At 35.3% G+C, this 27,349-nt stretch overlaps 1 protein-coding gene across 2 annotated transcripts in view; it reads right to left on the bottom strand.

Annotated features, from left to right (window-relative positions):
• Positions 1–2,244: 2,244 nt before the first annotated feature.
• Positions 2,245–27,349, bottom strand: part of adamts17 (ADAM metallopeptidase with thrombospondin type 1 motif, 17) — a 312,511-nt gene continuing 287,406 nt past the window's right edge. The window contains exons 23-24 of one of the 2 annotated variants that reach the window (XM_056461008.1): positions 8,384–8,561; positions 2,245–3,459 (exon numbers count right to left, since the gene is read on the bottom strand). In XM_056461008.1, the coding sequence (XP_056316983.1) occupies positions 3,308–3,459; positions 8,384–8,561 (330 nt within the window). In that variant the 3' untranslated portion in view covers positions 2,245–3,307. The remainder of the gene's footprint in view (positions 3,460–8,383; positions 8,562–27,349) is intronic. The other variant, XM_056461009.1, reaches the window with a different exon arrangement.

The following is a 27,349-nucleotide window of genomic DNA, read 5'->3' as shown; positions in this document are numbered from 1 at the left end:
AATACCTGTGTGTCAGCATAATGGCAGATTCAAAAATGCTAATGTCCTTTGCTAATGAGGGAGAGAGGGTCATTAATGGGTGGGGTTTAATTAGATGCAGGCTATATTCACACACCGATGCCACACAACTGTGTTTAAACCCCTTATAATAGTGATTTTTGCATAATAGGTGAATTTCTTAATATTTGTATTTGTGTTTTTACCTCCAATTCAAATAGTTGTTTGTTCTCATCCAAATATTGTCCAATCCTAACAAACCATACGTCAATGGATTATTTATTTATTACTGAATTATACTGAACTTCCTATGTTTCTGGTTTTGTGGTCCATGGTCACATGTTTCATTATTATTCAGTATACATGGAATATGTTTGTATATGTGCTGCCTCTATTGCACAATATGAGAACTATAATAATTACATAATAAATGAAGGCATAATTGTTTCATGATGACATCACAAAAGAAAACCGTGAGTGTCAAGTGTGTCTCTGCAGCACCATCAGACTAATAGATTACACACATACACAACACTTTCTGTACCCTGATTTCACTACATCGTAGAGCAACAGTGCACCTCAAAATGAAAAACAATCTCTTTTTTTTTCCAAAACGGTATTGCCTGTTTGCTTTTTCTCTTTGTGTAGTGAGAAAAGATTATCAGGCTCCCAAAAAAAAAAAAAAAAAAAAAAAAAAAAAGCACCATACATGTTTAAATTTCTAGTCCTCTTAAAGTGTGCCCCATATTTTTGTGAATGTGTAGGGTCTGAAAAATTTCCAAAGTGCAGAAAATGCATGAAAGGATTCGTCTGTAGTTCCAGTCTTTCTTCCTGTACAAGTTAGAGAGAAAAAAATCAGCATAGTGCCAGTTTACAGTCTCAAACACTGCAGTTGCAGCTGGTAAAATGGTCTCCCACTGCAAAAAGTGAAATCATCCTAAATATATACGATGAAAGTAATGAACATTTGGTTTTGACCAATCAAAAACCGAATGTGCCCACCATCTGCCCAATCAGAGCATGTTCTCAGAAAGGCAAGATTATAAAGACTGGATTCTTGAACCAGCTGTTTTTAGATACTGTCAGTAAAGAGCTATTGCTGCAGTGGATATTATGGGACAATTTAAGAACAATCACAACAAACTGGGTCATGGGACCAATCTCAAAAGACTGGGTCATGGGACCAATCTCGAAAGACTGGGTCATTGGACCAATCTCAAAAGACTGGGTCATTGGACCAATCTCAAACGAGTGGGTTATTGAATCAGCCTCAAAAGACTGGGTTATCAAACCAATCTCAAACGACTGGATCATCAGACCCATCTTGAAAGACTGGGTCATCGGTCCAGTCTCAAATGACTGGGTCATCGGTCCAATCACAACAGACTGAGTCATTGGACCAATCTGTAAAGACTGGGTCATCGGACCCATCTCAAACGACTGGGTCATCGGCCCCATCTCGAAAGACTAGGTCATCAGACCAATCACAACAGGTTTGGTCATTGGACCAATCACAACAGACTGGGTCATTGGTCCCATCTTAACAGACTGGGTCATCAGACCAATCTCGACAGACCGGGTCATTGGACAAATCTCAAATGACTGGGTCATCAGACCAATCACAATAGACTGACTCATCCAACCAATTTCAAAAGACTGGGTCATCGGACCCATCTCGAAAGACCGGGTCATCAGACCAATCACATCAGGCTTTATTCTGATATTGGGTCATCGGATCAATCTCAACAGACTGGGTCATTGGACCAATGACAGAGTCATTGGCCTAATCTCAAAAGACTAGGTTATCAGACCAATCTCAAAACACTGGGTCATCGGACCAATAACAGCAGACTGGGTCATCGGACCAATCTCAAAAGACTGGGTCATCAGACCAATCACAATAGACTAGGTCTTCAGACCTATCTCAGTAAACTGGGTCATCGAACCGATCACATCACACTGGGTCATTGGACCAATCGCAACAGACTGGGTCATCAGACCAATCACATCAGACTGGGTCATCGAACCATCTCAAAATATTGGGTGATCTGACCAATCTCAAAAGACTGGGTCATTGGACCAATGACAACAGAGTTATTGGCCTAATCTCAAAAGACTGGGTCATCAGACCAATCCCAAAACACTGGGTCATTGGACCAATAATACCAGACTGGGTCTTCAGACCAATCACAAAAGACTAGGTCTTCAGACCTATCTCAATAGACTGGGTCATCGAACTGATCACAACACACTGGGTCATTAGACCAATCTCAATAGACTGGGTCATCGAACAGATCACAACAGACTGGGTCATTGGACCAATCACAACAGACTGGGCCAACAGACCAATTACTGCAGATTAGCATCACACAAAAGAGGGGTTTGGAACAAACCATATGGGAGTCATTGGGATATTCTGGTAAAAGTAAATGCATATTATACGACAATGATAGTGTTTTTTGATCTTGCATGCAGATCAGCCTGGTGTTGGAGACCCCAAAACCATACTATGACCTATTATAATGCATAATAGGGGCAATCAAAAAGGAAGGCGCTCGCATGAAATGCCATGTCAAAAAAATGCATTTCTCAAATGCATCAATGTAAATCCATTACAGCAAGTTCAGGGAAAAGAAAACATCCAAGCTGATGGATAAAAATGTAACAATTATTTATATACTGTGCATAATGCATTTGATGCTTAAATGATTACCAAAATTTGATTTATGATTTATTAAAAGTTGATTTGCTAATTTATTCAAATATTTATGGCTTATAAAGAAATTCCGAAACCAATAGTGAATAAAGGACCAAGGAAGCTCACTAGGTTTTGGGTGCAGAGTGAACATGACAAGAGAAGTTACTTTAATACTAAACAAAACATTTAAAAAGAAAAAAAACAAGACAAAAGATTGTTAAAGTCCATCAGTTAATGGCCAACCAGTGGCCTTTAAAAAGCAACCTCAGCTGGATATCTGGTGAAATGAGCTTTACCCACAGTGCAACAGGATGCTAAAAAACTCATTTCCAGGGGCAAAGAGTGGATTACAGCAAAACAAGAAACCTTCAAGTCCAAAAACAAGAACTAAACGTTACTCAAGTACGCAAACACACGGCCAACACATACTTAGGTGGAGACAAACCTCAGTGCCTTCAAAAGCTGCATAGTTAGAAACGTTCTGCTTGGAAATGTCTGTCCGCTGCTTTCATTTACACATAACATTTTTTTTAAAGAATATAAAACATTATTCTCAACAGTACAAATGAGAAAAGCAAAAATAAAGCTCTATGTGTGGCTGTGCTGGGCTCATTAACTCTTGGGGGGCATTTTGTTGGTGTAAAAGTCTCTGCAGGTCTGGCAGCAGCGTTGGTACCAGCGCATGTCCTGGCACAGGTTCTTCTCTCGGATCACCTTGCAGTAAACCGCCCACTGATCGCCCGCGCACTTATACGTCAATGCAGCTGCCAGGAATGACAGAAGGACAGGACACAGCATTTCACTCATTCAATTATGACATGATCCCTGAACACATGCATATGTCACTACAGAGACCTTCATCGAGATTAGAATTACTGTTGCTGTGTTTGTTTTCACAAAGCCAGATGACTTAACAGGCTATTAACATGTCACTAACATGGTTCTAGCATAAATTAGCATGTTACTGTTATATTTTAACTTGAATTGACATGCCAGTAGCATGAATTAGCATGTTGTAAGCATGTTTCTAACTTAAAGTAGCATCTTGTTAGCATATTTGTATCATGACCTGCCATGTTGCTAAGAATAAACATGTTCATAGCATCTACATTGCAGGAATTAACACATTGTTAGCATGTGGTTATCATGAATTAGCATGTCATTAGCATGGTTCTAGCATAAATTAGCATGTTACTGTTATATTTTAACTCTGACATGTAGGTAGCATGAATTAGCATGTTGTAAGCATGTTTCTAACTTAAAGTAGCATCTTGTTAACATATTTGTATCATGAACTCCCATGTTGCTAATAAGAATAAACAATAAACATGTTCATAGCATCTACATTGCAGGAATTAACACATTGTTAACATGTGGTTATCATGAATTAGCATGTCATTAGCATGGTTTTAGCATAAATTAGCATGTTGTTAGCATGTTTCTAACTTAAAGTAGCATCTTGTTAGCATATTTGTATCATGACCTGCCATGTTGCTAATAAGAATAAACAAACATGTTCATAGCATCTACATTGCAGGAATTAACACATTGTTAGCATGTGGTTATCATGAATTAGCATGTCATTAGCATGGTTCTAGCATAAATTAGCATGTTACTGTTATATTTTAACTCTGACACGTAGGTAGCATGAATTAGCATGTTGTAAGCATGTTTCTAACTTAAAGTAGCATCTTGTTAACATATTTGTATCATGAACTCCCATGTTGCTAATAAGAATAAACAATAAACATGTTCATAGCATCTACATTGCAGGAATTAACACATTGTTAACATGTGGTTATCATTAATTAGCATGTCATTAGCATGGTTCTAGCATAAATTAGCATGTTGTTAGCATGTTTCTAACTTAAAGTAGCATCTTGTTAACATATTTGTATCATGACCTGCCATGTTGCTAATAAGAATAAACAATAAACATGTTCATAGCATCTACATTGCAGGAATTAACACCTTGTTAGCATGTGGTTGACACAAATTAGCATGTCATTAGCATGGTTCTAGCATAAATTAGCATGTTACTGTTATATTTTAACTTGAATTCACAAGTCGCTGGCATGAATTAGCATGTTGTTACCATCTTTCTAACATTTAGTATCATGTTATCATATTTGTATCATGAACTCCCATGTTGTTAATGAGAATAAACAATAAACATGTTTGTAGCCTCTACATTGCAGGATTTAACACCTTGTTATCATGTGGTTATCATGAATTTGCACTTTGCTAGCAAAATTATAACGCCACTAGCATAATTATATCATGAATTAGCATGTCATTAGCATGATTCTACATAAATTGACATGTTACTTGTGTGAATTGGCTTTCCACTACTATGTTTTTTAACATTAAGTCGCATCTTGTCAGCATGTTTTTATAATTAGTTACCATGTTGCTACGGAGAATTAGCATTCTTTGTGCATGTTTTATTTTAGTTAACATGTTAGCAGCCAGAAAAAAATATCTTGTTAGTATGTGGTTGTAAATTTGCTTATTGCTAACAAACTTTAGAATGTCACTAGCATAATTCTGTCATAAATTAACTTGTTTTCTTAAATATTTTAACATGACTTAACATGTTGTTAGCATCATTTAGTATGTCAGTAGCATGTTTGTAAAAAGGTTGTGTCTTAAAGCTTGTTTTTAAGTTAAGAATAAACATTTGCTAGCAAGTTTATCATGAATTACAATGTAATTACAATGTAATGTTTGAATGTTTTACTATAAAGATGATTGTAGCATGTATCTTGCAGGAATTGACAATTTACTGGTATATTTTAATTTGAAGTGACATGTTTTTAGCATGACTAGCAAGTCATTAGCATGTTTCTAACATTAGGTAGCGTCTTGTTAGTATGTTTGTATCACATATTCCCATGTTGTTAAGAATAAACAATAGATGTTTAAAACATGTTTGTAGCATCTCTCTTACAGGAATTGACACATTGTTATCATATGGTTATTGTGAATTTACATATTGCTAGCAAAAATTATAATGTCACTAGCATAATTATATAATAAATTTGGATGTTAATAGCATAATTTAACATGTCATTAGCAGGGTGTTAAAATAAATTGACATGTTGCTTGCATGAATTGGCATGTCACCATGTTGCTGCTGAGAATCAGCATTCTTTGTGCATGTTTTTGAAAAATTAACATCTTGACAGTAGGAATAAACATCTTGCTAGCATGTGGTTAAAACTTAGCTTATTGATAACAAAATTTAGAACAACACTATCATAATTCTATTAGAAATTGACCTGTTTCAAACATTTTAACAAGAATTAACGTTGTTAGCATCAGTTAGTACGTGAGTAGCATGCTTGTAACAAATTAGTGTCTTAAAGCTTGTTTTAACCTGTAAACGTTGATATCAGTTGTTGTTAACAATAAACATTTGCTAGCATATCGTTAGCATGTTTCTAACATTAAGTATAATCTTTATTAGCATGTTTCTATCATGAACTCCCATGTTGTTAATATGAATAAACAATAGACGTTCAAGATCTAAACAATAGATGTTCGTAGCATCCATCTTGCCGGAATTAACACATTGTTAGCATATGGTTATCATGAATTTGCAATTTTTTGCTAGCAAGAATTATAATGTTACTAGCATACTTGTATCATAAATTAGCATGTTAATAGCTTGAATTAGCATATAATTAACATAGTACTAACATAAATTGACATGTTTCTGTTATATTTTAACTTGAATTGACTTGTTGCTTGCATGAATTAGCATGTCGTTAGCATGTTTCTAACATTTTGTAGCATCTTGTTAGCATGTTTGTACCATGAATTTCCATGTTGTTAATGAGAATAAACAATAAACATGTTCGAAGCATCTACCTTGCGGGAATTAACATTTTGGTAGCATATAGTTTTCATGAATTTGCATATTGCTTGCAAGTATTGTCACTAGCATACTTGTATCATAAATTAACATGCTATTAGCATGAATTAGAATGTCATCAGCATTGTGCTAACCTAAATGGACATGTTGCTTGTGTGAATGGGAATGTCACTAGTATGTTTTCAACATTAAACAGCATCTCGCTAGCATGTTTTTATCACGAGTTTCCATGTTGCTACTGACAATTAGCATTTTTTGTCCATGTTTTCGAATATTTAACATGTTGGCAGCAGGAATAAACATCTTGCTAGCATGTGGTTATAAATTTGCTTATTGCTAGCAAAACAGAGTGTCACCAGCATAATTCTCTCATAAATTAGCTTGTTTCTTTGTTAATATTTTTAACACGAATTAACTAGCAGTTAGTTAGTAGCATGTTGGTAACAAAGTAGCTTCTTAAAGCTTGTTTTTAAGCAATAAGCATTGATATCGGTTGTTCATAAGAATAAACACTTGCTAGCAAGATTTTATCATGAATTACAATGTTGCACACATTTGTAGAATGCATCTTGTAAGAATCAACACATTGTTAGCGTGCGGTTATCATGAGTTAGAATGTCAGTAGCATTCTATTATAAATTAGCATGTTGGTAGCATAAATTAGCATGTCATTAGCATATTTCTACCATAAATTGATATGTTGCTTGTGTGAATTAGCATATAATGGTATTAGTATGTTTCTAACATTAAGTAGGATCTTGGTACCATGGTTGTATCAGAAAATACCATGTTGCTAATGATAATTAGAATTCTCTCAGCGTGTTTTACAATAAACATGTTTGTAGCATGTATTTTGCAGGAACACATTGTTAGTATGTGTTTATGATTAATTTGCATATGAATAACAATAATTAGTATGGCACAAGCACAATCCTATCATTAATTAGCATGTTAATAGCATGAATTAGTCATGCATGTCATTAACATGGTTTGTTGGAATTAGTATGTCACTAGCATGTTTTTTAACATTAAGTAGCATCTTGCTAGCATGTTTTTATCATAAGTTACCATGTTGCTACTGAGAATGACCATTTTTGGGTAATTACCGTTGTCAGCTGGAATCATCATGTTGCTAGCATGTGGTTATCATACATTTGCATATTGCTAACAAGATTTAGAATGTCACTAACATGTTTCGATCATAAATTTGCCTGATACTAGCATATTGTCCCATGAATTAATCTGTTGCTAGCCTCAATTAGTATGTTAGTAGCATTTTTGTAACAAAGTAGCATCTTGCAGCTTGTTTTTTTAAAATATCATTATAAATATAATATCAGTTGTTAATATGAATAAACATGCGCTAGCGTGTTTTTTTATCATGAATTACCATGTTCCTAGTAAGAATTAACATGTTTTACAATAATTAACATGTTGCTAGCATGTTATCATAACATTGTATATTGCTAACAAAAATTACAATGTCGCCAGTGTGAATATTTTTTTCTAGCATATTTTAGCATGAATTGCATGTCGCTAACATAAAATAGTATGTCAATAGCATGTTTGTAAAGTAGCAATTCGATACTTTTAAACATTACTGTGTTATCATCAGGTATTAACCATTGCTAGCATGTTTTAGCATGGATTCAATTCTACGTTATTTTTGGAATTCTTTACAAAATTTGTTTTGGAATTAGCATGTTGTCACTAACATGTTTGCTAGCATAGATTATCATCAGCAAGAACTAGCATAGTTCTTCAGTGAAATAAAGTTTTCACTGAATACCTTGCCACTGGCTCAGTCTTACCCAGTCTGGGAGAGGTGATGGTGTTGATGTTCCCTCTGGCATTACAGGTGCTCTGATGACACTGTCTGTACGTTGCTGGCTTCAGCACTGCTGGACAGTCGCTGCCGTGGCGACCACTCACTCTGTGCATGCATTGGACCACTCTGGACTGCAAGCCCCGCCCACATGATGACGAGCACTGAAATAAACCAATCAAAGAATCACAGCATATTCTCATTTTACCTAAAAGCCAAGACACAACAAGCTGATGTAAAAAAAAAACTAACGGTGATGGAAGCTGCACTTTTAATGGCATCTCACAAAATATGCACTTGATGACACCAAACAGCAACACAGCTGACTGAAAACCACATACTGCTATCTCCATCTGCGTGACAGGATAAACCTTTCCATAACTGCAGATAGCAGAAGTCTGTATTGACATTCTAAAAATAAAACCCAACGTTGTACACTAAGTAGCAGATTGTTAGCATGTTTTCATCATGAGTTCCCATGTTGCTAGTGAGAATTAGCATTTCCTTAGTTTTGTAATAATCAGCATGTTTATAGTAGGAATATACATTTGCATGTCATTAGCATGGTTCTAACATAAATTGACATGTTGCTTGAGTGAATTAGCATGTCACTAGCATGTTTTTAACATTAAGTAGCTTCATGCTAGCATGTTTTCATCATGAGTTACCATGTTGCTATTGAAAATTTACATTCTCTTAGTTTTATAATTAGCATGGTTCTAACATAAATTGCCATGTTGTTCGAGTTAAATAGCATGTCACTAGCATGTCACTAGCATGTTTTTTAACACTAAGCAGCATCTTTCTAGCATGTTTAATCATGAATTCCCAAGTTGCTAGTGAGAATTAGCATTCAATTGGTTTTGTAATAATCAACATGTTGGTAGCAGGAATACAAGGAAGGTCACATGATGAAAACAAAAACACAGTCTCTTTGTTTTATAACAATTAACATGTTGGTAGCAGAAATACACATTTGCATGTCATTAGCATAATTCTAACATTAATTAACATGTTGCTTGAGAGAATTAGCATGCCACTAGCATGTTTTTAACATTAGGTTGCATCTTGTTAGCATGTTTTCATCGTGAGTTACCAAGTTGCTAATGAGAATTAGCATTCTCTTAGTTTTGTAATAAATAGCATGTTGATAGCAGGAATACACATTTGTATTCCATTAGCATAATTTTTACATAAATTAACATGTTTCTCAAGTGAAGTTGCATTCCATTAGCATGTTTTTAACATTAAGTAGCATCTTGCTAGCATGTTTGTCATAAGACCATGTTGCTCGTGAGAATTAACAATCTCTTAGCTTGATAATAAAGAGCATGTTGGGGTATACACATTTGCATGTCATTAGCATGGTTCTAACATAAATTAACACGTTGCTTGAGTTAATTAGCATGTCATTAGCATGTTTTTAACATTAAGTAGCATCTTGGTAACATGTTTTTATCATAAGTTATGTTGCCGGTGAGAATTAGCAGTCTCTTTGTTTTATAACAATTAACATGTTGGTAGCAGAAATACACATTTGCATGTCATTAGCATAATTCTAACATAAATTAACATGTTGCTTGAGAGAATTAGCATGCCACTAGCATGTTTTTAACATTAGGTTGAATCTTATTAGCATGTTTTCATCGTGAGTTACCAAGTTGCTAATGAGAATTAGCATTCTCTTAGTTTTGTAATAAATAGCATGTTGATAGCAGGAATACACATTTGTATTCCATTAGCATAATTTTAACATAAATTAACATGTTTTTCAAGTGAAGTTGCATTCCATTAGCATGTTTTTAACATTAAGTAGCATCTTGCTAGCATGTTTGTCATAAGACCATGTTGCTCGTGAGAATTAACAATCTCTTAGCTTGATAATAAAGAGCATGTTGGGGTATACACATTTGCATGTCATTAGCATGGTTCTAACATAAATTAACACATTGCTTGAGTTAATTAGCATGTCATTAGCATGTTTTTAACATTAAGTAGCATCTTGCTAACATGTTTTTATCATAAGTTATGTTGCCGGTGAGAATTAGCATTCTCTTTGTTTTATAACAATTAACATGTTGGTAGCAGAAATACACATTTGCATGTCATTAGCATAATTCTAACATAAATTAACATGTTGCTTGAGAGAATTAGCATGTGACTAGCCTGTTTTTAACATTAGGTTGCATCTTGCTAGCATGTTTTCATCACAAGTTACCGTGTTGCTAGTGATAATTAGAATGTAAAAAATCACTTTGTAATTCATCACCACAGCCGCAAGTCAGTACAATTATAAAAGACGCTTCAATACTGGTTTGTGGACGTTAAATCAGGGTTATTTTGTACATTAGCATAACGGATATCCAGACAGCAGTAGGTATTAACGTGTATCTTGTCACATTTGCCATGCCAAAACAGTGCAAACGTGTGTATGTGTGAGTAAACTCTGTAACAACATTGTGTGTGACTTCGATGCACTAAGGCTTGACCTAACTCCACACAAATACATCAAATAACCATTGGGAAAGTTTTTACTTAAGTAAGAGAGATCTGCTTTATTCTTGTCCGTCGCTGTGCCGTTTATCTATGTTCAAGGTTCTCAACAGGCGGCCCGCGAACTGCATCCAGCCCGTTGCTCTTTAAAATGTGGCCCACAGCAGCCTCATGTTGATGCATATAGTGCAGCATACAGTGAAGCACTAGAGCTATAATGGTACATATATTCGTCCCAATCCATCATGGTATGATGGTCACGGTCCAGTTCACGTGCTCTCATGACGAATACAGAATACATTCGCTGAGAACAAACTTTTCTGTTGGAAAACGCAACACAGCAGTGCTCACCAGTGGTTGCGCTACTCGTGAACAGAGGCATGCAACACTAGTCCCACCTCAGAGTTCTTCTGATTGATCCACTTCTCTGAAACTGACAGTACAGTATGTGTGACATGTATGTGTATCTTCACATGGCTTCTAAACATGCAGTGTACGACTCGAATGTATGATGATCACGCGTGTCCGTAAACAATGTAAATATAAGATATTGTCTCATCATGTGAGCTTGTAAGTCAGTCTGTGAGTCTGCACATAATACTGCACAGCTGGATCTGCTGCATGGGTGGAGAACTGGGAAAGGGAGAACCACCTCATTTGCATTAAATGCACAGGCAACAAAAACAGCTACAATTTTATAACAGATCAAAATTTCCATAATCATAAAGGTATAATAAATAATCTGATGGGTATTTTGAGCTGAAATGTACAGACCCATTCTGGAGACGCAAAGGACTTGAATTAAATCTTTAAAAGAGGTCAAATAGATGCCCTTTAAACCATTAATTATCATGATAAATATTTGAAAAAGAATAAAGGACTGAAAATGTTGGCTTTAACTGTATATTGAAGAGACTGAGTGTCTGTAGTCTTTGTATTGTTTGCTTCTCGCCTCCATGCTGAAAGACATTTTCCTCTTTTGAAACCAGAAAAAAATAAGGATTCATCAGTCTGGCCTACTTTACCTCTCTCAAACTGCTTCAGCTTCACAGTTTTGGCTCACAAGGAGTTTAGAATCAAGCAAAGCACAAGCTGTACAGTATTTAAAGGAATAGTTTTACAGGCCTACAACATTATTGATGATCTGCATCCTCATTATACAGCGTTCAGTAGGCAATTATAAATGTACTGTGATTGATTGAGCCTCATTACAAGACAACAAATGAAGATGTGGAGCAGTCAATAAACAAACCTTTGACTGCGGCACACGTCAATTCAATATTGAAGAAATATTACATTGTGGAAACAACTCAAGCTCTGCTGACAGCTTCTATCCTTCAGTTTCTCAAAAAAAAAGCATGGTGTATTATTAATACATTTTTCTGTCACGGGTGTGTGCAGGAACACAGATGAAGAGGATGAAGATGCAAATGTTCAAGATACATTTATGGAATAAGCAGAAAGTGATCAACACACATATATACTAACTAGGGCCTGATCATACACCTGGAGCAATAAGGTGCAAGGTGTGTATGGCGCGATTTGTTGCTGTTTTCAGTCTAGCGCAACTGTAATTTTCACGTTTTGCACCACGTTGTTTAAATGGCAAATCCATTTGCACCACTTTGTGGACTCATGGGTGTGCTGGTCTAAAAAGGTGGTGTGTTATGAGGAAGTGAAATAGACCGCGCCATTGACCAACTAAGAGCTGGTCCAAAGTCCAGCACAGAGTGTGTTAGTTATGCACCTATGCAGGTCCTTCATGTCGGGGGGCTTTTTTTCAGATTATTTATGAAAATTTGCATTTGTATAATGTTATGATTATTAGCAGTATTATTTATTATATGTATATTTATATTTGTTTTATTAAAAACAAGTTTAGATTTGTCCACCTGTCTGGTTTTGGAGACGTCTGCATCAGCATATGGGGCATAAGAAAAGGATGCGTGTTTGGATATAACTCAGTTTTTTGACCACACTTCATTATTATTGTTCATTTATTCCTTTGCTAAAAACTAGAACTGTGTTTAGAAATAGTTTTGAAACAAATCTTTGCACTTAAATTAAATATGTAGGCTAATGGATGTCTTCAGTGGAGTGAGTTTCCACCGTTTCCTTATCCACGAAAGTAAAGGAGTAAAGTAAAGAGATGAAGTAAAGAGGCCGAACGGAGCAGGCTCGTTCTTTATCCTCCCGCTGAATCATGAATAACTTCTTAAAGCCCATTTTTGTCTTGTCATTTCAAGCCTTTCAGTAAAAAAAACTAAACTAAAAATATTGAAATTCATTTGAAACCACTATTAAAAATTATTTATAGGCTAATGAAAAAATATCTATAAAAGTTTACGCTCGCTGGCTGGCTGGCTGGAAATAGCTATAGCCAAAAAAATAAGAAAATAAACAAAACTAAACCAGCGACCTTCTTGTTGTGAGGCGACAGTGCTAACCAGTGAGCCACCGTGCCACCCTTAAATAAAAATCTCAAGTAAATTAAATGACACTGAAAGCCAAAAAAATTAATTAATAAATAAAAGTAATTAAAAAACAACATTTAAAAATTTTTATTTATTTATTTTTTGTTTTCAAAGTAATTAAAAACACTGAAATCCAAAAAAATAAGAACATTCATTCAAAACAGCTACTTTGAAAAGTTATAAACGCCAAAACGGACGGATGGATAGAAGCTGTATGTATGTTTTTGCCTCTTCTAAAGCATACAAATACCATAATATGTTTGCAGATATTTAGGAAACATGCTAAGTGAATATTGTTGTTTATCTGAAAAACAATGCTGAAGTCAGATATTCTGAATTGAAAATGTGCAGTACGTGCCAGAACGACTGTCTTTGTTTTGGTCCCTTTAACCCTCCCAATGCCAGTTTAGCCCATTATATTTCAGCACCCTGACATGTCTTGTTAGAAAACAGTGCATTTCATTCATCAGTGTATTTCAGGAAGGCTCTGAAAGCGTGCGTCTGTAACCAAAATGAGACCTCCGGTGGACAGTAGCAACCTCCGAAATGAGATGCAGAATAATATAAATGAATAATATTTATGCAAATAATATAAATATTATGAAGGTAAACATTAGGAGAGCAGGTTACAAACTGTTTTAAAAGTAAATTTAAAAAAACGACATTGAAAATCAAAAATAAATAAATAAAACTATTTTAAAAGTAATTAGAAACAACATTGAAAACCAAAATAAATAAATAAATAAATAAATAAATAAATATTTTCATTAATATAATTAATTATTAATGAAAAATGTACTTTGAAAAAGTATAAATAAAATAAAAACTTAAATATTTAAAGTCATGTTTGGTCAAATCAGTTTGAAAAGACGTAATATCCTTTTAAGAAATCTAAAACTACATACTTAACAGATGAGAGCATTCATCTATCATTCATGAGAGATTCATTCTGCATGAATCTGCCTGAATTACTGTAGTTTCTTGATTAATGTGTCATTCTGCTTCCTGTAAGACAAGTCAAGCCCTAATGTCAGCATATCATCATGCTTAAAACCCAAAGGAAGCTTTATTTCTCCAATAGCACAATGGCTAAATTAAATTAGCAGATCTATGATACCATCTAATATATTTTAATAGGACAAAAATCAGTTCATCACTGGCTGAGCAGAGAGCAGACAGCATGATGAAATCATAAACATAAAACATTCTGACCTGATTATGACTCTGATATCATCACTGACATCATCAACAGAGACTGAATTAAAAATATTGTATTAATGCAGTCAAAACAAAACCAGACGACCAAATATATTCAACATGCTGCACTTTTAGCCTGGCCTACAGTGACATTTATACAGTTTTTGTTTACTGTGAGTAAGTATTGTGAGAAGCGCTATACAAATAAACCTAAATTGAATTGAATTTGACTTTTCTATCAATGTGTTTTACATCACTTTTGCTTTTGAACGCTTGATTCTGATTGGCTGATGATCATTCAAAAGTAAAGTAGCTCCAAGCAGGCCTTAACCTGTTTTTCATCACTATGTTAAATGAAAAAACCAATGCATAACGGTGTACCTTTGTGACATTCTGAAATGATTGCTTGCACATACAATAGTGTTGGAACATTTGGGTGTCAATACGATTACAACTGCACCAGTTTTGCACATTTACACCAAACACTTTCTTACAATCGCTCCATATCTCTATAAAAACATTGTGCATTTCTGACAGTGTCTCACACAGGTGAGTGGGCTTGACAAACCACCTGCAGAAAGACTCTTCTCTCCATATGCACCCGACACTTTACTTAAACTCCATCTTACAAGGACTTCACAAGGTTTTCATTAAGGAAAACAATGTTTACGTGTGAATGCACCACACAGTTATGTTCAACCATAGACTGTAAAAGATATGGGCATAGTATGACGCCACCCATAGGCTTCTGAGGAACCCAAAAGAAGCTACTAGTAGGCATGGCCAATAGTTGCCATTTTGTTCACGCGTCATCGCACTGCCGCCCTGGGAACACCAAACAAGGGCAATAGGTGGAGCCTAAGCAGAGCTACAGATGCCTGCTAGCATTTTGCTTAAAGCTGCGGTCACACTGGGCTTTTCCTCCCATAGACTTCTATTCATACGCACGCGAATGCGTCAGACTGGAAATGCAGGGTCATGGTTTAAGTTTCGCAGTTCGCTGCGATGCAAAGTTCAAGCTTGATGAACTCTGACCTGTGTAATCTCATTACTTGACTGCGTGAGACCAATCGAGGATCAAAACAGGACCTCTCTGGACAGAAATTTAAAACATGGAGCAATCGCTCGCTTTTTTAAATGTCTAATCATCTTGTTTAATCTCGCCCCTTTTCGCAGCGCCGTACGACAGAATTTCACACACACAAAGCCGAGTGTGACCGCAGCTTAATACTTCGTTACCTGCGACTCGTTTGTGTTCTGACCACATGTGCTTGGTTGTACACCATCTCAAAGTGTTTAGTCTTTTAGAAACACTGTTGTAACACATTGAGCCACTAGAAAGCACTCTAGCATCTGCATTTTGAAGCAGCTGAAGTTTGCTAATTAGGCCAACAGGGCAATCACCTAGTAACGCATTACAGTAATCCAATCGAGAGGTCATAAAAGCATGAATAAGCTTTTGTTAAAGTATGGCAAAACTTAAGAAAAAATACAGTTTTACAGATGCTTGAAATCTGGCCTTTAAACGACAGGTTGTCATCAAAAATCACCCCCAAATTTTTGACTGAAGATGAGGACTGAACTAAGAATCCATCACGGGTTAGACTGTGTTCTAAGTAACAAGAAGAGGCAATCAGGTGGCATAGCCGACGAGCCCACAGGTCACTCTCCTGCAAGCATTTTGCTTAGACAGGCTTTTCTTTGGGTGAAATGCTTAATACTTCATTACCTGCGACTTGTTTGTGTTCTGACCACATGTGGTTATTTGAACACTATATCAATAAAGTGTTTAGTCTTTTAGAAACACTGTTGTAATACATTGAGCCACTAGAAAGCACTCCAGCATCTGCATTTTGAACCAGCTGAAGTTTGTTAATTAGGCCAATGCATTACAGTAATCCAATCGAAAGGTCATGAAAGCATGGACAAGCTTTTGTTAAAGTATGGCAAAACTTTTAAGATGAAAAAAAATGCAGTTTTACAGATGCTTGAAATCTTGCCTTCAAACGACAGGTTATCAAAAATCATCCCCAAATTTTTGACTGAAGATTAGGACTAAACTAAGAATCCATCAAGGGTCAGACGGAGTTCTAGGCAACAAGAAGAGGCAATCAGTGGCTTAGCGGACGGGCCCACAGGTCACGCTCCTGCTAGCATTTTGCTTAGACAGGCTTTTCTTTGGGTGAAATGCTTAATACTTCATTACCTGTGACTTGTTTGTGTTCTGACCACATGTGGTTGGTTGTACACTATATCAATAAAGTGTTTAGTCTTTTAGAAACACTGTTGTAATACATTGAGCCACTAGAAAGCACTCTAGTATCTGCATTTTGAACCAGCTGAAGTTTGTTAATTAGGCCAACGCATTACAGTAATCCAATCAAGTGATCATGAAAGCATGGACAAGCTTTTGTTAAAGTATGGCAAAACTTTTAAGATGAAAAAAAATGTAGTTTTACAGATGCTTGAAATCTTGCCTTCAAACGACAGGTTGTCATCAAAAATCACCCCCAAATTTTTGACTGAAGATGAGGACTGAACTAAGAATCCATCAAGGGTCAGACGGTGTTCTAGGCAACAAGAAGAGGCAATCAGTGGCATAGCGGACGGGCCCATAGGTCACGCTCCTGCTAGCATTTTGCTTTGACGGGCTTTTCTTTGGGTGAAATGCTTGATACGCCATTACCTGCGACTTGTTAGTGTACAACCAAGCACATGTGGTCAGAACACAATCAATAAAGTGTTTAGTCTTTTAAAAACACTGTTGTAATACATTGAGCCACTAAACATTGTTCTTATGATGTTTTTCTACAGGAGGAAAACGTGAATTATTCCAAACACTTAAAATACAATAAAGTCTTAATACAAAGCTATTGATGAAATCCAGGCATTACACTGTATGACAACATTTTAGATGACTGTTTTAGAGCTTACAGCTAATCAATCTGTCAGATTCTGGAGTGGATTACAGGTCTAAAGAAAATTATAAATGATAAATGACCTTAAATAAAACAAAACATTTATACATATGGTATATATAACTGCACTCATTTGGGAAATGGAGGCATCGTGAATGGCTTGAGAGCACAATTAAGTGCACACCGCATGCCATATCATCTGATAATTGTTAGAAATAATTCCAAAAGGCAACTGACTGTGTAAAGCCATATAAAACAAAACGAAAATCCAATGTATATGCCGAGTTCAGCGGCTAATCAGCCGGAATCAGCTGAGGTGACTTATATTGCTGTTGTGTCATCACTCATATTGCAAGTCATATCTCTCCGGCCCCTCATTTGGGATGCTTTTCATGAACTGGCCCACATGAAAAACTAATAGAATAGCCCTGGTTTACAGTATATGTACAGTTAGTGGTGACACGGTGGCTCAGTGGTTAGCACTGTCGCCTCACAGCAAGAAGGTCGCTTGTTTGAGTCCCAGCTGGGTCAGTTAGCATTGGAGTTACAAGTTCTCCCCATGTTGGTGTGGGTTTCCGATACACTACAATTGGACATAGTGTGTGAATGTGAGAGTGTATGGGTGTTTCCTAGTACTGGGTTTATGGCCGGAAGTGCATCCGGTGTTTAAAACCAATGCTGGAATAGTTGGCGGTTCATTCCACTGTGGTGACCCCAGAAATGACCGCTTTGAAAAATGAATTTCCCACCCCCGATGTAGACATTTAATTGTGATTCAGTGCGTCTTTGATCAGTGGATCAGATGTTTCAGGATGAATTGTGTGATTTTGTGTGTGACGTCTCCCTCTCTTTCACATTCATGTGCTTGTGTGAAATCTCCGCACTCACACTTTTCCCCGACTGCTCTTATTTACTAGAGTCTGGCGACAGGCAGCGCTGAGATCAATGCAAACCTGCCACGCTCATTTCGCTTTCAATAGCCCGTCGTCTCTTGTAAATGTGAAATACTGTGCGCGCTGAAAGAAGTTTGGGCTCCTCCAAGGCAGGGAAGTGTATTGCTTTCCTGCACCTTTTGCCACTTTGCAAAACAACTTAGGTTTGTTTGGACGGTAACCATGACAACAGACAGGCCCCTTTTTCCTCCACTGTTTATTCCCTGAGCTCTCACATTCATTTCTGTGAAGAAATGAAAAAGTTAACCAAAGCTTAAGACGCTACACTGAAAACCCTAATAAGTTGACTGAACTAAATTAATTGAGTAATCTTATTGCCTCAATTTAATTGAGTAATGGAGTCTCCCAAAACTTGCATACTTAAGTTTATTTAACTTGCCGGTTTTGTAGACTATTCTAAAAGTGTTCAGTTCACCAAACTTAGTACTTCTGAATAAGATTTGATGTTTTTGCTACCATTATTATGGTTTCATTGCTCAATTATCTGAAAATCGTTAAATCAACACAAACGTAGATCAACATATTTCAACGCACTCAATGTTTTTTTTTTCTCTGAATCAGTGACCAGTTTTTTTCTATACATAAATATATTTTATTTTCTTAAATGGAAAATATGTTGAATTAAAGAATAACATACCCAAAATAAAGTTAAATAATAAAATAAAGAAACCCCCAATATCTTTGAAACTTAAAAAAAAAAAAAGGCTGATGGATGATGGTCTTTTCCTTAAGTTAAGCATAAAAAAAAAAAAAACTAGTCATCAATTCAGAGTAAATCATGAATTTTTTTAAAAATAAATTGTAAACAAAAAGCAGCCATTTATTCACATTATGACGAATAATTATACATTAAGCCATTAGTTTTCTGATTTAAAAAAAGACTTTGCGCTTAAAAGGCTGCACTAATTAGAATTTTACAGTCAAGACTACATTTGTGATATTTTCTTCAAAGGATTCATTATGATTTTGAGCTCACTACACTTGAAATTTTAAGTTTATACATTTTCATGGTACATAAGTTAAATTAACTCATATTTTAAATTGATAGGACCAAAATGTAAAATTTTTAGTTATGTTCAGTCAACTTATTTTAAGACAACATTAGGGTTTACAGTGTATGGATTTAAAGGACACCCATTTTACCCCATTTTTAAGATTTAAATTAATTTTATTGTTCTTCTGTGTGTGCCAGTTTCGGTTCAGTTCGTAACACAATTCAGATTTTGTTATTATAATGTGTTGAAAAGTGTCATTTTAGGGTGTGTGTACACAGGTCGCTGTTTTGCTTCACATGAAAATTAGTTTCGACTTCCTGACAAACTTAACAAGGGGGCGGAGCCAAGAGCTCCCCTGCTTTGTGTATGTATGGCAACAGACAGGCAGACAGACAGAATCAACATGAGTGAGAGGACCAGCATTCAGCCGTACATGTACGACTCTGGCACAGACCAAGCAGAGATTACTGTTGAGGAATCATTTCATTTGTGGAATCAAAATCATTTGTGTCTTTGTATAGTTTTACAGATTTAGAGTGTTGTTAGTGTATTTAAATGGTTTATTTTTAATGGATATGAACAGTAGATCAACAGATGAATAGTATTCAGTCCAATTTAAAGCAGCAGCTGGTTTTTTGCCATCTCCTGTTGTCCTGTCAGGCTCATTCATTGAAGAAAAGGCCCAAATACTCTACAGTAGGGCATATACAGAGCTAGTGCGTCTTCCCATACTGACAAACGCCTGGTGAACAGTAATGGTGACTTTTTTTTCCATTTTATACGGTTCCTTTTACAGCATCGATGTTGTAACGTAATTAAAATACAATCAGTTAAATAGACTTTGGCATACATTTAATTGCTAAAAAAATTCTAAATTCAGATCATTTCAATCAGTATGTGTGTTTACAAACTTAAATAAAATAAAAAATGCGTTTTGCTAATAAACAAAGGTTTCAAATAATGTCAGACAGGTGGGCCTTCAAAATATTTTTGCACAGGGAGGTGGGCCTCGAAGTGAAAAAGGTTGAGAACCCCTGGTATACAGCACAGTATATACAGCACGAATACAACCGGCCTCTGAAGGAGCAGAGAGAGAATCATGTGAGCTCTACTGGTGCTCCTATTGGCTGTTGCTCAAGAAAGTCGCTTTTCATTTGCATAAAGTTGAAGGATTCTCAATTTTGTCATGTCGCTCGACATGGCCACCTGGTCACCAAGTGTCACTCTCGCTCACGTAGACGGAGGTTGCCGGAAGTCACACGCTCTCCGTTGAAACGATCAGTCGCTTGTGAGTCACTCATAGTGTGAATGAGGCTTGAGTCACCATGTCTCCCCCCAAGAAAAGTCATTTTACAAATTCTTACATTTAGACGAAAGACTATGAAGATATGTTTTCCCATTCGGAATAAACATTTTAACGTTCCCTCAATTCTATTATCTGGATGTCCATTAGAGACATGATGAAAACACGAAACGCAGAGATATCAACACGAGCACTCGATACACAGACAAATCCGAGCGGCACAATCCCTCGTCCCTTTCAGAGATAAAAGATGTAATTGTGTCATTTTGGGCCAAAACACACAATGTGCTTCACATAATTGAAAAGGGATGACATTCAGAGCCTGACAAAACGAGCACAGCCGCCAAAACACAGAGACACGGCAAATTTTCCAGCTCTCAACAGGCCATTTTTATTCAGCTGAGGCCTTTCAGTCAGTCAAATGAATGAGTGTTCACACTTATGTGTTAATCAGTGTAAATCTGTCATAATCTGACAGAGAACATTACTGTAAAAAAGATCTGTCAGTACTGCTGTTTTGTGAAAACCAGAAACCAGACTAGGTCAACAAATTAAAGGTGTAATTGCATTAAACTGGGTTAAACTGTGATTGAACTGGGGGCTCTATTTTAACAATCTAGGCGCAAAGTCTAAAGTGCATGGCATAAAAGCATTAAGGGCGTGTCTGAATCTACTTTTGCTATTTTAAGGACGGAAAAATATGCTCTACGCCCTGGCACATGGTCTAACAGGGTTGTGCTTATTCTCTTAAAGAGGTATGGGTGTGTTTGGAGCGTAACCTGCCTTAAACCAATCAGAGTCTCCCATTCCTTTAAGAGTCAGTTGCGTTGCGCTGTGGCACATTTTCTATTTACATGGTGCCCTTTGTGAGTGGAAAAACTGAATGATTCACTAGCGGGAAAACAGTTAAACAGAGCATCTGCAGCGCGAGGATAAAGAACGAGCCTCCTCCATTCAGCCTTTACTTTTACTCTTTACTCCTTTACTTTCGTGTATAAGGAAATGGTGTTGTACAAACTCCCCTGAAGACATCCATTAGCCTACATATTTAATTTAGTTTGTTAAGCTCAAAGATTTGTTTGAAAACGATTTATAAATTCAGTTTTAATTTCCAGCAAACGAATAAGTGAACAATAATAACGACCAAAAAAAAAAGTATTTCCAAACACACGTCCTCTTATGTCCAATATGGTGATGCAGACGTCTCCAAAGCCCAACAGGTGGACAAATCTAAACTTGTTTTTAATAAAACAAATATAAATTAGCATATAATAAATACTGCTAATAATTATAATAACATTATACAAATGCAAATTGTTGTGAATAAACTTAAGCACCCCGACATGAAGGCTTGGAGGTTGTGCTGTTAATAATTATGTAGAAAATAATCATTTTTGTAACATTTTAGTCCTTTAATTTCTTTCATTTGTAAAGATATTTATGTATTGCTGTACATTCTTTGTGTATTAAGCAATGTTTAAGCGTTTGGACCTGCATAGAACTAATGCGCTCTGCGCTGGACTTTGGAGCAGCTTTTAGTTCGTCAATGGCACGGCCCATTTCATTTCCTCAAAATAGCAACGCGACAACAATGCGCCTCAACACACCTTTTCAGACCAGCACACCCATGAGTTCACAAAGTAGCGCAAATGGATTTGCTATTTATATAACGTGGCGCAAAACATGAAAATTAGGGTTGCGCTGGTCTGAAAATAGCAACAAATTACGCCAAACTCGTGTTGCGCCTTATTGTACCACCAGGTGTATGATAGGCCCTGTATATTAATTAGCTAAATTAATCAAACAAAAAACATGAAAATATTCATTTATTTTCTTTCCGGCTTAGTCCCTTTATTAATCAATTACTATTAATTCCACAATGGTTTGAACCGCCAAATTATCCAGCAAATGTTTTATGCAGCGGATGCCCTTCTAGCCGTAACCAAATAATGGGAAACACACATACACTATGATAAATAAATTTATTGACCAATTAATTCACCTATAGCGCATGTCTTTGGACAGTGGGTGAAACCAAAGCACCAAAACTCCACATAGAAATGCCAACTGACCCAGCCGGGGCTCGAACCAGCTACCTTCTTGCTGTAAGGCAAATCATGCTACCCATTGTGCCACCGTGATGCCTAAACTCATTCATTCATTCACTTTTCGGCTTAGTCTCTTTATTAATCTGGGGTCGCCACAGCCAAATGAACTGCTAACTTATCCAACATGTTTTACGCAGCGGATGCCCTTCCAGCTGCAACCCATCACTATGGACAATTTAGCTTACCCACTTCACAAATACAAATATATATATTATTTAATTATATAATATATATATTAATGTATATTATTTGATTAGATATAGTAATAAATCCACCAAAAAATGAAAAATCATAAACAAAATAAGCAAAAACAATGTCAATAGAAATCGCATTGACTACAAATGCAAACAAAATTAGTTTAATTAAATTTAAAATTGGTATAAATACATTTCTTTACAAAAAAGGTGAAATAAAAATTAAGCACATGAGCAAAAGTAACAAAAAAAACTTTAACTCAATTTAAACAGAGTAAATTTAAGGTACAATTTTACAATAAAACTAAAGTAAAAATATATAAAAATGTTAAATAATTCAATGAAAGTATTTAAATAATTGCATTCTTAAAAGTAATAAAAGTTTAGCAATAAAACAAAATATGTGTGTTAGTCAAATAGTCCAAAACAAAATCAAAAACAATGAAATTAGGAGCCGCTTCAGTTACTAACTCAAACCAAATGTATAAAGAAATAAAACTGAAAATAAAATTAATTACATAAGCAATAACAACATATTATTTTCAATAAGATTAAAATAAAACAGAAAAAATGTAAACAAATAAAAGCTAGTAAAAAATATTAATAAATACTAAACTTATTTAAATAATTGCAGTCTTAAAACTAAAATGATCAAAAATAGCTTTGATAAACTAAATGAAATAAGGCTGAAATATCATAAATATTAGATAATAAACCTGAAATAAAATTTACATAAGCATTAATAACAAATTACACAAATAAAAACAATAAATGAATGAATAAATACACTAAAAAACAAACAAACAAACAAACAAACAAATAAAAGCTAAGCAAACACATTAAATGCTAAAAGTATTTAAATAATTGCAGTCTTAAAACTAAAACAATAACTTCCATCAACTAAAACTAAAAATAAATAAGAAATAAAATAAAAATATAAAAATAAGAAAATAAAACTGAAATGAAAACTGCTTTTTAATTGAAATAACTAAGTTGAACTGAAATTAGTGTTATATATAATAAACTGTAAAACTACTAGTGTTTAAATTACTGTAAAAAGTGTAGTTTCTGTGTGGACAGCTCCTCTTTTCACTGCAGACAGAAAGGAGATGCAGGTCTATAGAGGGAACATCTGCTCTTTACATAAATACACGACACGCGCAGAAATATCCCACGCGTTCTGCACCAACATCTCACTAATGGGACAATCGATTTTCCTCATTTCACCCTGCAAAAATGCTACGGCCGACTTCACAAACAAATGTTGCAGAGCCTTGTACAGTGAAGCCTCTGGACGCTTATAAAACACAGAAGTAAAACCACAACAGGCCATACAAAACAAACAAAGAAAAAAGTTTACCATCTACTTCTAGGAACTGATAAACTACAAAAGACACATTCAGTGCAGGTCAAATGTTTAAAGTGACATTTTTATTTTTGATGTTTGGTGGCGGTTTATAAGGAAGTGACGATTTTTTTCTCTGCGGTGGCTCATACCACTTTACTAATTTTAGTTTATCCTGAAAAACTAGTTTGAGTACTTCTATGTAATGTTTATTAATCATTATTAGCAATAATATTAAAGCAGCTCATCTGCATTTAAATGGACACAAGAAACACAATTTTTGCTCACCAACATACACCATCTGATAAAAGTCTTGTCGCCTATTCAAGTTTTAGGAACAACAAATAACGTGACTTCTAGTTGATCTTTTGGTATCAGAAGTGGCTTATATGAAAGGCAAAGGCCTCTATATTACGTTTATTTTACCAAAATAAAATATGATCATGCCTTGATTTTTAATAATTTAATTAGAACAGTAAGGTCTGACTTTGCTTAGACAAAAGTCTTGACACTGAACAGAAATAATGTCCAGTATAGAATATAAAGTCATGCTGCAGTGGAAAAAGAATTGATATTGTGTCGGACTCCATCATGAGCTTGGACGACTGCATCCATACATCTCTGCAATGACTCAAATCACTTAATAAAGTCATCTGGAATGGCAAAGAAAGCATTCTTGCAGGACTCCCAGAGTTTATCAAGTCTTTGGATTCATCTTCAATGCCTCCTCCATCTTACAGCAGATATGCTCAATAATGTTCATGTCCTGTGACTGGGCTGGCCAATCCTGGAGCACCTTGACCTTCTTTGCTTTCAGGAAGGAGCGCTATCCTGCTGAAGAATTGGCCCTCTCCTGTGGTTTAAAATGTAATGGGCAGCACAAATGTCTTGATACCTCAGGCTGTTGATGTTGCCATCCACTCTGCAGATCTCTTGCACGCCCCCCAAACTGGATGTAACCCCAAACCATGATTTTTCCTTCACCAAACTTGACAGATTTCTGTGAGAATCTTGGGTCCATGCGAGTTCCAATAAGTCTTCTGCAGTATTTCTGACGATTGGGATGCAGCTCAACAGATGATTCATCAGACAAATCGACCTTCTGCCACTTTTCCAAGTGATCAACTAGAAGTCCAGTTATTTGTTGCTTTAAAAACTGGTATAGACGACAAGACTATTGTCAGGTGGCGTAGAGGCAAATAAGCTATAATAAAAGATGTGTGGGGTGTTTTAAGATGAAGCTTTGCAGACATGCATAGGATTTATACTATATCTTATGGAAAGAGTAATAATGTGCAACCTTTAAGGCTGCAGTTGGGATCAACCCTTCACCAATGATCAATCCCCAGCATGAGGTCCGACCGCAGGCCTCAGTCTGAAACATCATCCACAACCTTCAAACGTCTCGAGAGCTTCATCATCTCAACATCTGTGGCCGCTGAGGGTAAGACGAAGCTCAAAAGGAAATATAAACCATGAGCAGGAACTCCTGATACTCCAATTAACAGTGGAGACTTGAAAGTCATCCATTGAGAAGGTAATAATATGCCATTCAACAAAAAAGCCTTAAATTGATCAGAAGTGACTGTAAAGACATTAGGAATGTTGGAAAAGTTTAGAAAATTTGTACAAAATGATTAAATATAATGCAAAGTTCTGTCATAAAACTGTGTCTGCACAGGCTGGTTATTTAATTGACCTTATGTGATGGGAAAGTGTATGTTGTTGTTGTTTTTTTCAATTGTTTCAGAACTTCTGATTCAGCTGTCAATGGGAGAAATGACTTGGAATATTAAACAGCAGAAAATGGTCAAACGAATTGCTCCATAAAGAACTGTTTTCATGCCTACACATAAAAAGTAGAATAATACAATAAAAAAAGAACAGTTTGCAAGCAGCACAACAATCTCTCTTTTGTTAAAAAAAATAAATAAATCAACTAAGGTGAATCAATGGAGGCTGTCGCCATTCTTTTCTCAAAGACATTCTTTTAACATTACATGTCAGACCCATAACCAGCTTATTGAAAGGGATGGGTTTTTTTTTCTAAAAAACTTAATCTTTTTGCAGTTATTTGCCTGATTTTCTATTTTAATTATAAGGTATAAATACTGCATTTTTATTGACATTTTAAGAACTCATTTTTGCTGGATTAGCTAGTCATCGTATTAGATGGTCATCATAACCACACTTTTTGATGTACCAAAAATATGTCCTATCATTTAGTCAAATTGCTTAGCATACTATTTTAAGTTAAAGTTTATTTAAAAATGTGCATTTAAACTAAGTTTGATATTACAGTTTTATAATTAATGAAAATTTTGAAAATAAATACGAAAAGATTCTTATTTTTAAAATACAAATTTATTATCATCTATCATCTATCATTATATATATATATATATATATATATATATATATATATATATATATATATATATATATATATATATATATATATATATATATATATATTTTTTTTTTTTTTTTTTTTTTTTTGAAATCTGTTAAACCTTTGAATAAAAAACTGATACCTATAGGCAAATAAAAAAACTGGCCAGTCAATTCAACTTTACTCAGTCAGAATTTGGCCATTTGAAAAAAAAAAATAATAATAAAAATAAAATAAAAAATATTAATAATCCAACGTTTGGTCTTTCAAACCACCCAAACCCCGTTGGCTATGGGCCTGACTATTTAACTTATTAAATAGTGTGAAGAGAGGATTAATTCATAATATATTTTAATAGCAGTTAAATAATTAATAGCAGCAGATAGATAGATAGATAGATAGATAGATAGATAGATAGATAGATAGATAGATAGATAGATAGATAGATAGATAGATAGATAGATAGATAGATAGATAGATAGATAGATAGATAGATAGATAGATAGATAGATAGATAGATAGATAGATAGATAGATAGATAGATAGAATTATGTAGCATAATGTTAGCATGTTGCTAGCT

The sequence above is a fragment of the Danio aesculapii genome, chromosome 7, assembly GCF_903798145.1.
Source record: "Danio aesculapii chromosome 7, fDanAes4.1, whole genome shotgun sequence".
Classification (NCBI taxonomy): domain Eukaryota; kingdom Metazoa; phylum Chordata; class Actinopteri; order Cypriniformes; family Danionidae; genus Danio; species Danio aesculapii.
This window is presented reverse-complemented; position numbering and strand designations above follow the sequence as displayed.